Source organism: Orycteropus afer, unplaced genomic scaffold (genome assembly GCF_000298275.1).
Source record: "Orycteropus afer afer isolate SDZICR_OR568_19922 unplaced genomic scaffold, OryAfe1.0 scaffold00384, whole genome shotgun sequence".
Taxonomy (NCBI): Eukaryota; Metazoa; Chordata; class Mammalia; order Tubulidentata; family Orycteropodidae; genus Orycteropus; species Orycteropus afer.
Window position 1 is genome coordinate 1777085 of NW_006921971.1, and position 11941 is coordinate 1789025.

General features: G+C 48.3%; 1 protein-coding gene across 1 annotated transcript in view; it reads right to left on the reverse strand.

Moving 5' to 3' along the window:
- NBEA (neurobeachin) overlaps positions 1-11941 on the reverse strand; it is a gene marked incomplete at its 5' end in the record, with an annotated part of 985874 nt that overhangs the window by 130666 nt on the left and 843267 nt on the right. Inside the window, 2 exons of the mRNA XM_042782600.1 lie at positions 1026-1128; positions 2167-2284. Coding sequence (XP_042638534.1) covers positions 1026-1128; positions 2167-2284 — 221 coding nt within the window. The remainder of the gene's footprint in view (positions 1-1025; positions 1129-2166; positions 2285-11941) is intronic.

Consider the following 11941-nt stretch of genomic DNA (forward strand, 5'->3'; position numbering starts at 1 on the left):
TCAGTTATCACCAATACCTGTAATACCATCTCTGGTTTCTGCTTAGACAAACATCTTTCCGTAGAAGAACATTTCAAGACGATGCTTTGAAATCCAAGACAAAGGGTTCAGAAGTGGTCAAAACTACACCAGAACTAAGGGCCTTTGATCTCAGCAAACTCCGAGGCTGTGTTACTTCAGCGAAGCAGCAGCTCATCGGACGCTACTGCTGTTCGGTGCTGTCGCGTCAGTTCCAACTCACAGAGTCCCCGTGTCCAGCAGAACGGGACCCCGCCCGGGCCTGGACCGCCCCCACAGTCACAGCTGCGCGTGAGCTCACTGGTATAGCCACTGTCAGGACCTCTCACGGGAGGCCTTCTTCTTTTTCGCTGACCCTCTACTACATGCTCTTACACAGCAAGTAAACATGAGCATCTTGAGGTTTTGGGTATGTCTCTTGTAACATCTTAACCACCAAATGATGCTTTGTAAATAGTGCTGTGACGAACATGAGTGTACGTGTTTTTGTCACGGCTCTCACTTCTTTACGACATACACCTAGTAATGGGATGGCTGGGTCAAATGGTATATCTATTTCCAACTTTTAAGGACTCGCCATACTGCTTTCCACAGTGGTTGGACCATTTTACAGTCCCACCAGCAGTGTATGAGAGTCCCAATCTCTCCACATCCTCACCAGCATTTGTTATTTTCAGTCTTGCTGAACTTTGCTGCTAGTGCTGGGGCAACAACCAAATGCTGTTTTAATGAAGTGCTAGCTATAGCCCAGGGATCAACCTTGCTCACTCACACACGTGCTACAGACTTGTAACTACAGACTTGTAACTACAACTACACTGTGCTCCTTCGGTCACTTCCGACAGAGCCGCTTGCACGATCAGTAATACCTAGAAACGACCTGCTGAGAAAGAAGACTCGTGGCTGCCTGGACTGCTCACAGTGGCATAGCCACATTCCTATTTCTGTCATGTTGACATTGACACATGTTAACAAAGCCTTGATAACGGGGGAGGCAACATAATTACCTGGCTTGGGGCAAACCATAGCTGGTCCCTACTCCAACCCGAGGTAAGCTGTACACGACCTTTTTAACTGTTGCTTGGTCAGGGAAATTGAACATGACCGAGGCTGTGGTAAAAAGAAAAAAACAGATTTAGAAAACCACAGGAGAGCTGAGTATCATCTCAGAAATGACTGTCAAACGTCATTATCATTGGTTCATAAAGGGCAGGCATCTCCTCGGGAAATCAGCGTTCTGTTCACCCACTCCGCCCCAGCCAACCATCTCGGCACCACATTACACAGTTATCACGATAATCAAGAGTCTATCATCTGACCATTTTGTGCACTAACAATTATGTAGGGAGCTCTGGTGGCATAGTGCCTAAGGCACTTGATTGCTAACCAGAAGGCTGGCGGTTCAAACCCACCAGCCACTCCTCGGAAGGAAGATGGGGCAATCTACTTCCATAGTGATACTGCCTCGGAAACCCAGGGAGGGGTCGCTATGAGTCGGTCCAACTCGACGGCACATAACAACAACAACAACAACAACAACGATCATGTAATGATTATGCCCAGCAGTAATGAATGCCCAGGTGTGAGGCGAGAGTGACTGGCTGGAATGGTTAAGATTATGTACCAGCTTGGCTGGGCCACGGTTCTCAATGGTTTGCCAGTTACGTAATGAGGTAGGCGAGAAGTTATGTAGTGATGCAATTTGGCAGTTATGTGATGATGCAGTTTGTCAGTTATGTACTGATGTAATTTGGCAGTTATGTGATGATGCAATTTGGCAGTTATGTGATGATGCAATTTGGCAGTTATGTGATGATGCAATTTGGCAGTTATGTGATGATGTAGTCACCCTGCATTTTGGAATCTAATGTGGTCATCCTCCATTTTCACATAATGCCAATTTTCATATAACGACATGGTCTCTGGAACCTAACCATGTTGGTAAGTGAGGAGTGGGTGTATAATATTATCCATGAGAAACATAAGGCTAACATTTTCAAACAAACTCTTCTTTTTTTTTTTAATTTCCTCCAGTGAGGGGAATCAAAGAGAAACACAGATGGGAAAAATCAAGACAGTATCATGCCATGTAAGAAGTAACACCTCAGTCTGAGCACATTTTCTTTCAAGGCATTTAAGGGGACTTACTCCGGTTTGCCATAAACACTTCCAAAGCAGTGTTCTGTAGGAGATAGCGTCTGGAAAACACGGCTCGTATCTCGCTGAACATCCATTTTCCGTGGAGTCCCTCGGTGTACGCGAGAACCTAAAAGAAACAGCAGAGAGGGAAGTGTCAATCACGAGACAGTGCTCCGAAAGTCCCGCTCACGGCGCTGTGTCCAATCCAGTCAATTGGGCCCATCGCCCCGAATCTGCCATTTACCATGACACTGTCAGTCACCTGACGCTGTAGCCTCGCAGGTGCTCTCCTACATATTCATGGTTCGTTCACCAGTAAATGAGGGCACAGACTAGCTCTCTGTCCAAGGTGACCCGCTGACTTAAACTAGAAAGCGCATTGTAACTTTTAGGTCTTGTGTGGACTTCGTTGGGCCAGGTGACCGTGACAGAAACTGCGGGCCATTTCCAGTAACCCTTCTTGCCCCGCTTTCCTGCCCCCTGGAGTCCCAGTTATCCTCAGAGTACGTGAATGTGGTCAACCTCAGGTAATGCATCATGACTGGGCCGTGCCGGGGGTCAGCGACCTTTTCTATGAGACACCAGATAATAACGACCTTTAGGCTCTGGGCCAAATGGTCCCTGCACTCAGGTTTGTCACCGCAGCATGAAAGCACTGGCAGGAAATACACACATGAACGCACATGGCTGGGCTCCCATAAAACTTGATGTATAACAGGGACACGCAAATTTGGCCCAAGGCTGCCACAGTCTGGCTGACCCACACCAAAGGTGGTTGCTGTTTTCCCAGGGTTCCTTGCAACTGGCGGAAAGAGGGAATTTGACTGGCTCTGCCTCATGAGAACGAAACCTCATTCAGCCGGGGCTGCTTCCAGAGGCTGATGCCATGAGTCCCAAGGAGCGGGCATAGTCCTTTCCTTTCTTGCTTGAACAGAGATGTGGGGGCGGAAGCAGCAGTGGCCATGGTGTAGTCATGAGGGGAAGGGAAGGCCAAGGCCGTCGCCACCAGGCCGGCCCCGAACAAGGCAAAAGCCTCAGCTGTTGGAACGTGTCGTTGCGTGAGAAAGAAAATGCTACTTGATGAAGCCAGTCCGGTCAGGCCTACAGTGAGCGTATTCCCCGCTGGTACACCAGTACACAGGAAGACGAGAGACGCAGCAGCCACGTGGGCTGGCACACGCTGTCGTCTCCTGCACTCCCGTGGGCTCTGACGGCGGGGACGCTGGTGATGGAGCGCCACGTCTGCGGTGGTTCACAACCTTTGGAAACAAGTCATGAAGCCCTGGCCCATTCCTGACTCTACACTAACTGGAGAGTCTTTGGGATTTTATTTTTGAAAATTTCACTTTAGGACCTCTGGTGGCGTAGGGCCTAAGGCACTTGACTGCTAACCAGAAGGCTGGTGGTTCAAACCCACCAGCCACTCCTCGGAAGGAAGGTTGGGCAATCTACTTCCATAGTGATACCACCTCGGAAACCCAAGGAGGGGTTGCTATGAGTCAGATCCAACTCCGTGACAGTGGTGGCATTTGCGTTGCAACCTTTTACTTTGGTTTTTCTTTCCCTAGCTATTGGAAAGTTTTCGACCTGTATTTAAATCCTGAAATACTGTGGAACCAGTCCGGCTCTCAGTGAAATCTTTGCACTGCTCTTCACCAGCATTGGGACCTCAGAAAAATGAAGTCCACCTGATTTCTGTCATCTGAGAACAGGGATAAGAGTACCTATAACTAGCTCGCTTACACAGAGACAAGGGTAACGGACATGACACTAGTTATCGTTTAAATTCTGCTCATAGATGTCTAGGTCCCTGCTGGTGAGTGTGGTGTGACACACGTATAAGCGCAGACTCCCTTCTGTGCCCTCCACAGGACAGTGACCGTGGCTTGCCACCGTTTCTATCTGCACACTCTTGACTGAGTGCAACGACTTCCAGAGTAGATTTCCACAGGTCAGTAGGGTGTAAAAGGCAGAGGGAGCGGGCACGGGGTGCTGCCCTTTTATTCTGTCAAGCAGGGAAAACCTTAAGACAAAGAAGAAGACCACAAGAACAAAAACCGCCTCCCCTTATGACACTATTCTTCCAAAATAAAAATTCCAAGGCTTCCGAAACATGAGAGTAAGCTGAGTCCTGTCTCAGGACAGAGCTAGTGTTGCCATGAACAGATGTGAGCGTCTCTCTCCCAGCAGTGGTATGCCAGAGGCTGTGAGGACACAGCTGTCCGTCAGGCTGCACGTCTCACACACACACCTCTGTCTGTCTGTCTGCATGTCTCACGTACGTACATACACATGCTAATTGTTCGTCCATCTGCGCGTCTCACATACACACCTCTGTGCGCTGGTCTGCACATCTCACATATGTACATACCACATGGTAATTGTGACTTGTTTTTCTCTCTGGGGACCACAGTGTCATAGACCCCAGATCCAGCTGTTTTTGCACGAAGCGTGTTATCAGTTCAGGAGAGCAGGCAGGTGAGGCACAACCACACACACGTCCATCGGACTGCTCTGCTGCTCTCTGTCCAACTGTCTAACAAAACACTCAAGATGAACCGTGTTATCAGTTCACTGTCTTCCAGCTCCAAACTCCCTTCATTACCTGCTGCGTAAAAACGAGTATGGGCGCCAGGCTTGATAACCCAGAGACCAGAGGAGCCAGACGGAGCCCGGCTCCCACCGCTGACTGCTCTGAAAGGGACCACAGTAGGAGGTCCTGGATGGAGTGGGGGAAAAAAGGTGCAACAAAATGCAAAATCATGAGAAGGACCAACCTTTCTGGTCCAACAGAGACTGCCGGAACCCCCGGGACTCGCCCTCAGTTGCCCTTCAGGCTCAGAGCTGAACTCCCTGCAAGGGCTCACCTTTCAGCCAAGGGACAGACAGGCCTGTGAGGTGAACGATGACACCTGGGAGGTGCCACTCCTTACAACAGTCAACCAGACGGGTTCCGAAGGGCAGCGTTCGCCCAGGGAGAAAGCTCGGAAGGCAGAGAGGGACAGGAAAGAAGGGGGACTAGAAACGGGGAACAAGGAGGAAGTGGGGGAGAGCCGTTACACGGTGGGGGTTGCAATGAACGTCCCAAAATGTACGTGGATCATTGAACGGAAAACCAACGTGCTCCGGAGAGTTTCACCCAAACCACAGTGAGAAGGTGAAACAACAGAACAGAAGGATCCGGGCCCTTTGGACCCTCTTCCTCTGCTAGCGGTCATGCCAGTGGGGGACTCTGAGGGGACACTGCGTGAGGAAGAGGCCTTCCTTCCTGGCCCTGGTGTGCGTGCCCTGGAGGCCCCATGGTGCACCGAGCAGTCCCAGGCCCCCACTGCACTCGAACTCCATCACACCCCCTTCCCCACAGACCCCGGCCTCCACTCCACTCCACCCGCATCACGGCCCATTCCTGAGAGATGCTGGCCCCCACTCCACTCAGACTCCATCACACCCCCTTCCCCACAGACCCTGGCCTCCACTCCACTCCACCTGTGTCACAGCCCATTCCTGAGAGACCCCGGCCCCCACTCCACTCAAACTCCATCACACCTCTTCCCCACAGATCCCGACCTCCACTCTACTCCACCCGCGTCACGGCCCATTCCTGAGACACACTGGCCCCCACTCCACTGTGGGAGCTCATGAAGGGGCCCTGGTGGCAAGGACCAAGAGGTCAGAGGTTCGAAGCCACCAGCGGCTCCACAGGGGACATGCTATGGGGGCTCTTCTCTGTCACACGGGGTCCCTGTGGGTTGGAACTGACTGGATGGCCATGGTACTGCTTTGTTCAGGGGAGAATGACGGGAGCCCTGGTGGCACGGCTGATAAGCACTTGGCTGCCGACCGAAAGGCTGGCGGTTTGAGCCCACCCAGCGGCTCTGCAGGAGAAAGACCTGCCCATCTGCCCCCGTAAAGACGGCAGGGCAGGCAACCCCGTGCAGCAGTCCCGTGCTGTCTCACAGCCGTGCTTGGGCTGTAATCAACTCCATGGCACACAGCAGAGCTGGAAAGCTGGGTGCAAACACTGTCCATGTGGGGAGCATGTGGAAACCCCAGCACTTATGTAAGCTTGGGCCTGGGCCTCACTCATGGGCCATGGAGCACGTTGCCACGCGGGGTGACAGTGGTCCTACGTAGGCTGCTCTGGCAAACATGGGATGAAGCGGAAGGTCTTGACACGGACGCAGAGTGACCAGTGGGACTCTACCCTAGGGGAGCGACAGGCGCTGGGTGACTGTGTACGGGTCAGAAATGTAAGGGGGCACCGTTGAGAGGCAATTACACACCGACCTCAAGGCAGATCCTACCACAGATGGGCTTCAAGACCAGGTCTGCAGTAGGGCCTGTGAGATCAAAACCTGTCAGAGAAAGAAAGTGCAATTACTTCCCACTAAAACGAGCGATCAAAACTGGTCAGACGACACCCTGTCAACGGGAAAACTTCAAGGCCACAAAACAAGGCCTCTGGCCGAGTCCTGGCTCCCACAGGTTTAACTGCACTTCCACCTGCACTGGAAGTTTGTGGCGCCTGTTTCCTTCCTGAAGTCAACCTCCCAGGTCCGTGCCTAGCTTAGTTCTCCAGATGTGACAAACTAAAAAACCGAATCGCAAAATCTTAACTCCCTCACTCGGCTACATCTTCTGCCAATGGAATAAACACCATTTTTAGAAGGGCCACGAGGTCACACAATATTAAAACATCTTGACCCCAAGTCTTAGGGAACTTGGTGGTCTCCTTGAGTGACCACTGAGCTGTTTGGAGCCAACCGGTTAGTGTCTAGAAAAAGTGAAGAGAGAGTGCTCACGCTAGCCCTGCACCCTGAATGGAACCCACGTGGTCATAAAACCTGGAGCACCCAGAAGGCAGTGGAAATGCAATGTGATGGAAAGTGCTGGTAAACCAGCAAGCCCCACGCTTCATCTGCAGAGAGGCTCTGTGCACCCGCGTGGGTCCCACGTCCCCAGGTCACTGCCTTTGTCCTGTGAAGGCAGCTGACCCCGTGCCATGTAGAAAAGGCCCCGTTGGGTGGCAGCCTGGCTGAGCTCAAATCATCTAATACAACAGATTCAAACAAACGTATGAGTCCTTTCTTCCCAGAATGCTGAAAAATCTAAATTTCGCTTCAAAGACTAGTTCCTGTGGAGAAGTGACGACACGTGGAAGCTGGCGTACCCTGCTCTGTGTCCATGAGGTCACCTGGTCCCACAGACACTTGCAGCCTCAACAGTGTCATTAAAGAGCTTTCCATGTGATGTTAAAAAAAAAAAAAAAGCCCTGACGGCACAGTGGTTAAGTGCTCAGCTGCTCACCGAAGGTTGGTGGTTCTAACCCCCCAGCCATCCTATGGGAGAAAGAGGTGCAGTCGGTTTACTAGAGGTTCAGAGGTTTGGAAATCCTACTCTGTCCGATCGGGTTGCTATGAGTTGGAATTGAGAGCAACGGGTCTGGTTTTGGTCTGACTGGGTGCAAGGTCCAAGTTACGAGTGCCGTTACTTTTCTAATTCAGCATAAATCATCAATGAGGGAGGTCACAGCAAATCCATGGAAGAGGGCTCAGCTCCGAAGCACTGTCTGGTGTGCTCAATCCTTCCTGCTCTTCCCCGTCTGTCTCTGGGAGGGTTCCAGGCCCGGAAGGAAAGCTACACCCCTGGACGGAAGAAGCCGGAGGTCTAACGACTGCATGGAGGCCACCTGTGACTGCTACTTCTCTCGTGGAGCATGGCAGTGGGGTGTGAAGATAAACAAAGACAGCAAGATGGTTGGAACCCCGTCCTCTCCACTCTGTACCCCACAGACACCCCAGCAAATGCATGGGGAGGCATAAGATGTGAAAAGGACAAGCCGGTAAGGAAGAGCTACCACACGATACAATGGACCAGCCTCTTTTAAGTGGGCAAGCCATGGACTTTACAAGATGGACTCTACTCACGAGAAGGTCACGTGTGTCACAGTCGTGCTCCATGGGGTCTTCAGTGGTGGGTTTCCAGAGGTGGATCACGGGGCCTGTGGGGAGTTTCGAACCACCGACCTGTGGGCTGGCAGCTGGGTGCTGTTGACGGCCTGCATCACCCCCAACATCCAGAAGGAAGTGCGCACGCAGGAGTTACACACTGCATTTCCAGGCCCTCAGCTGGCTGAACACCCATCAGCATCTTCATGCTGTCGTTCTCACGTTCAAAACAGAAAACATAAAAAGGTGCCCCTTTATAACGCACTGTCCAGGACACGAGATCTGCTGAGGGGTGGGAGCCGTGAACAAAGGGTACATTCAAAATATCCGTGCAGATGTAGGAAACACGCATGTCACCAACAACTGGATTTTTAAAAAATATCCTTCGCAAGTCAGTTGGTTTCCTAATTCTTTAGTTTCAAAGATTTGAAGTTGGATCTAATTGGGCACTTAGCTGAGAGAGAATTATAAATACCTTTTGATAGTAGATAACTAGGTGATTTGGGGCATATACCTTAGTAGAAATACAAGAATTTGAGGTGTAATAAAGCTTTTATTTATTTCTGTGAACAAGATTTCTCAGCCCTTACAGCACATGGACAAAAACCAGGAGGTGCTGTGTGCTAATCCCTGCATCAGACTGGCGAGGAGCAGTGGTCCACGGCGGCTACACTAACATCCATCGCATGACGACATTAATTTCCAGCATCCTTTTACTTTTCATGTTTAATAATTCTTCTCTAAAATTATGATATATTTATCCTGCCTTGATTTATGTTATTACATGATTGTACGCTGATGTTATTTGCATTAACAATTCATTCCAGAAGAAAAAATTATAAGCACTTAGAATGTTATGGTCTTAGGAATAAAAAAAAATTAAAATTTTATTTATATGTATATATACTTTTTGAAGATGAGTATGGCAGGGTAGTCAACAGAAGACTTTCAAGCATAAAACACTTCATGTTAGATACATACAGAAATGAGGAGTGCCGAGAAAGATGAGTTTACAGAAAGAGGAATGATGTAATGGTTTCATTTTGAAGAAGGGCTCATTTGCATAGTATTAAAATGGATGATGACAGTAGTCACATCACTTCTATGGGATATCTTCTACGGGGTGCATTTGATCAAATGTGCAGTTAAAACCCATGATAGTTACTGGTGATTGGAAAGCAAAACGCAGCGAGAAATAGGAAGGCTCCGTAGCTGAAAAATGCGGCTTTGGTGACGGGAAAGGTACCGGAGATCTCACGGGAGAATTCTGCAAGGCCAACGACTAGGGTTAGGCCGACCTTAGTCTTCAAAGTGATGGATGTCTTTGCTCCTCAACACTTTAAAGATGTCTTCTGCAGCTCATGTGGCCAGTGCAGTATGATGTCTCATTTCCCGACTGTTGCTTCCAGGAGTGTTGACTGTAGATCCAAGGAAAAGGTAATCCTTGACAACTTCAAACTTTTCTCCACATACTGTGATGTTGCTTATTGGTCCAGTTGTGAGGATGTTCAAGTTTTCTTTATATCGAGATGTAATCCATATTGCAGACTGTAGTCCTTAATCTTCATCAGTAAGTGCTCCAAGTCATCCTCAATTTCAGCAAGCAAAGTTGTGTCGTCAGCGTATCACAGTTGTTAACGAGTCTTCCTCCAATCCTGATGCCATGTTCTTTACATAGTCCAGCTTCTTGGATTATTTGCTCAGCATACAGATGGAATAAGTATGGTGAAAAGATACAACCTTGACACACTCCCTTCCTGATTTTAAACCATGCAATGTCCCTTTGTTCTGTTTGAACGACAGCCTCATGGTCTATGTCCATGTTCCTCATGAGCACAATTAAGTGTTCTGGAATTCTCATTCTTGGCAATGTTATCCACATTGGTTATGATCCACACAGTCAAACGATTTTGCATAGTCGATAAACCCGGGTAAACATCTTTCTGACATTGCTTGCTTTCAGCCAACCTCCATCATCAGCCATCAGCAGTGATATTCCTTATTCTATGTCCTGTTCTGAATCCAGCTTGAATTTCTGGAAGTTCCTTGGCAATATACTGCTATAACCGTTTTTGAATTATTTATCTTCAGCAAAATTTTACCTGCAGGTAATACTAATAATATTTTTTGATAATTTCCACATTCTGTGGGATCACCTTTCTTTGCAATGGGTACAAAAATGGATCTCTTCCAGTCAGTTGGCCAGGTAGCTGTCTTCCAAATCTCTTGACACAGCCCAGTGAGTGCCGCCAGCACGGCATCTATTTGTTGAAACATCTCAATGGGTACTCTGTCAATTCCTGGAGCTTTCTTTTTCGCCAATTCCTTCAATGAAGCTTGGACTTCTTCCTCCAACGCCATCGGTTCTTGATCATACGCTACCTCCTGAAATGGTTGAATGCTGGCCAATTCTCTGTGGTACAGTGACTGTATATTCTGTCTTCTTTTGATGCTTCCTGCATCGTTTGACATCTTGCCCAAAGAATCGTTCAATACTGCAATCCAAGGCTTGAGTTTCTTCTTCAATTCTTTCAGCTTGAGAAGTGCTGAACGTGTTCTGTTTTTACTCCGGGTCTTTGCACATTTCATGATAACACTTTGTCTTCTCAAGCCGAGACACTAGGTTGTATTTTTCTCTTGGCATTCCTTAGAGTACATGGATATAGAATGAACTCGATTATTTTTTGTTGAATAAAATATTTTAAAATTTAATTTACAAACACACTTTGAGCTGCAGCTGGGGTCCTCTGTGTGTACTTCATCCTCAAATGGAGACTCACTGGTTAAACATTCAAAATTAAAAAATGGTATTGGCAAGGCTGCCTCACTTCTGTCCTATTTATGAATGTCCCCATGTGTAAATATTATAACATTGGCTGTGTTTCTTCTTTTTCTCCAATTTGGCACACTCCAAAATCTTGTCTTTTTCCCTGTGCTGTTCATTTAAGTAGGGCTGGGCTGGGGGGACCAGACCATTACACTACTGGAAAGAAATGAATTCTAGTTTCTGCTATTTACTGTCGTTTGCACATTGAGTAAGTGAACTTCTCTTGTACTTTGCCACATTGCTTTAATTTTAAAAATTAGTTTACTTACACATCTCCTGCATTCAGACCTCTTATCTTCTATTTCAGATCACTTGAATTTCTGGGTTGGAGCTTTTTCTCTGAACCAACGTGGTAGCACCCTCTGGTTTTATAGATACTGAAAATTGTCAGCACAGTTTCCTTTTATGGGAACTATTTCATATCAAGTGTCAGGTACAATCAGAGATGACCCAGCACCCAATGGGGGGGTGCAGTAATTATAGCTGCAGCCATCCAATCAGCCTGGACTCACACAGCAGCCACGAAAGAGGATGGCTTGGCACTGGAGAGCTCATTATGTTACCCAAGGACTCGTTTCAATACAAAGAACGCAGGAAAAATTTTCAACACATACAAAAGAGTGGTAAGAATATAATGAAGAGAGAAACCCTATTATTAGTATTGGTTTCTAATTTAAGGGCTAAAGTGTCTTCCCTTTAATTAAACTTTCTCTATGTTAGTCTGGTGGCCCAGCCTCTAAGGCATTTGACTCCTAACCAGAAGGCTGGTGGTTCAAACTGACCAGCCACTCCTCGGAAGGAAGGTTGGGCAATCTACTTCCGTAGTGATACTGCCTCAAAAATCCAAGGAGGGGTCGCTATGAGTCAAGTCAAGACAATGGCAGTGACTTTGGTTTGGGCTTTGCTTCCAGTGGGTGTGCTTTGGGCTTTGCTCCCATAAAGACTGACAGCCTTAGAGACCCTGTGGTGCAGTTCCACTCTGTCCTCTAGGGGCGCTGTGGGTCAGAAT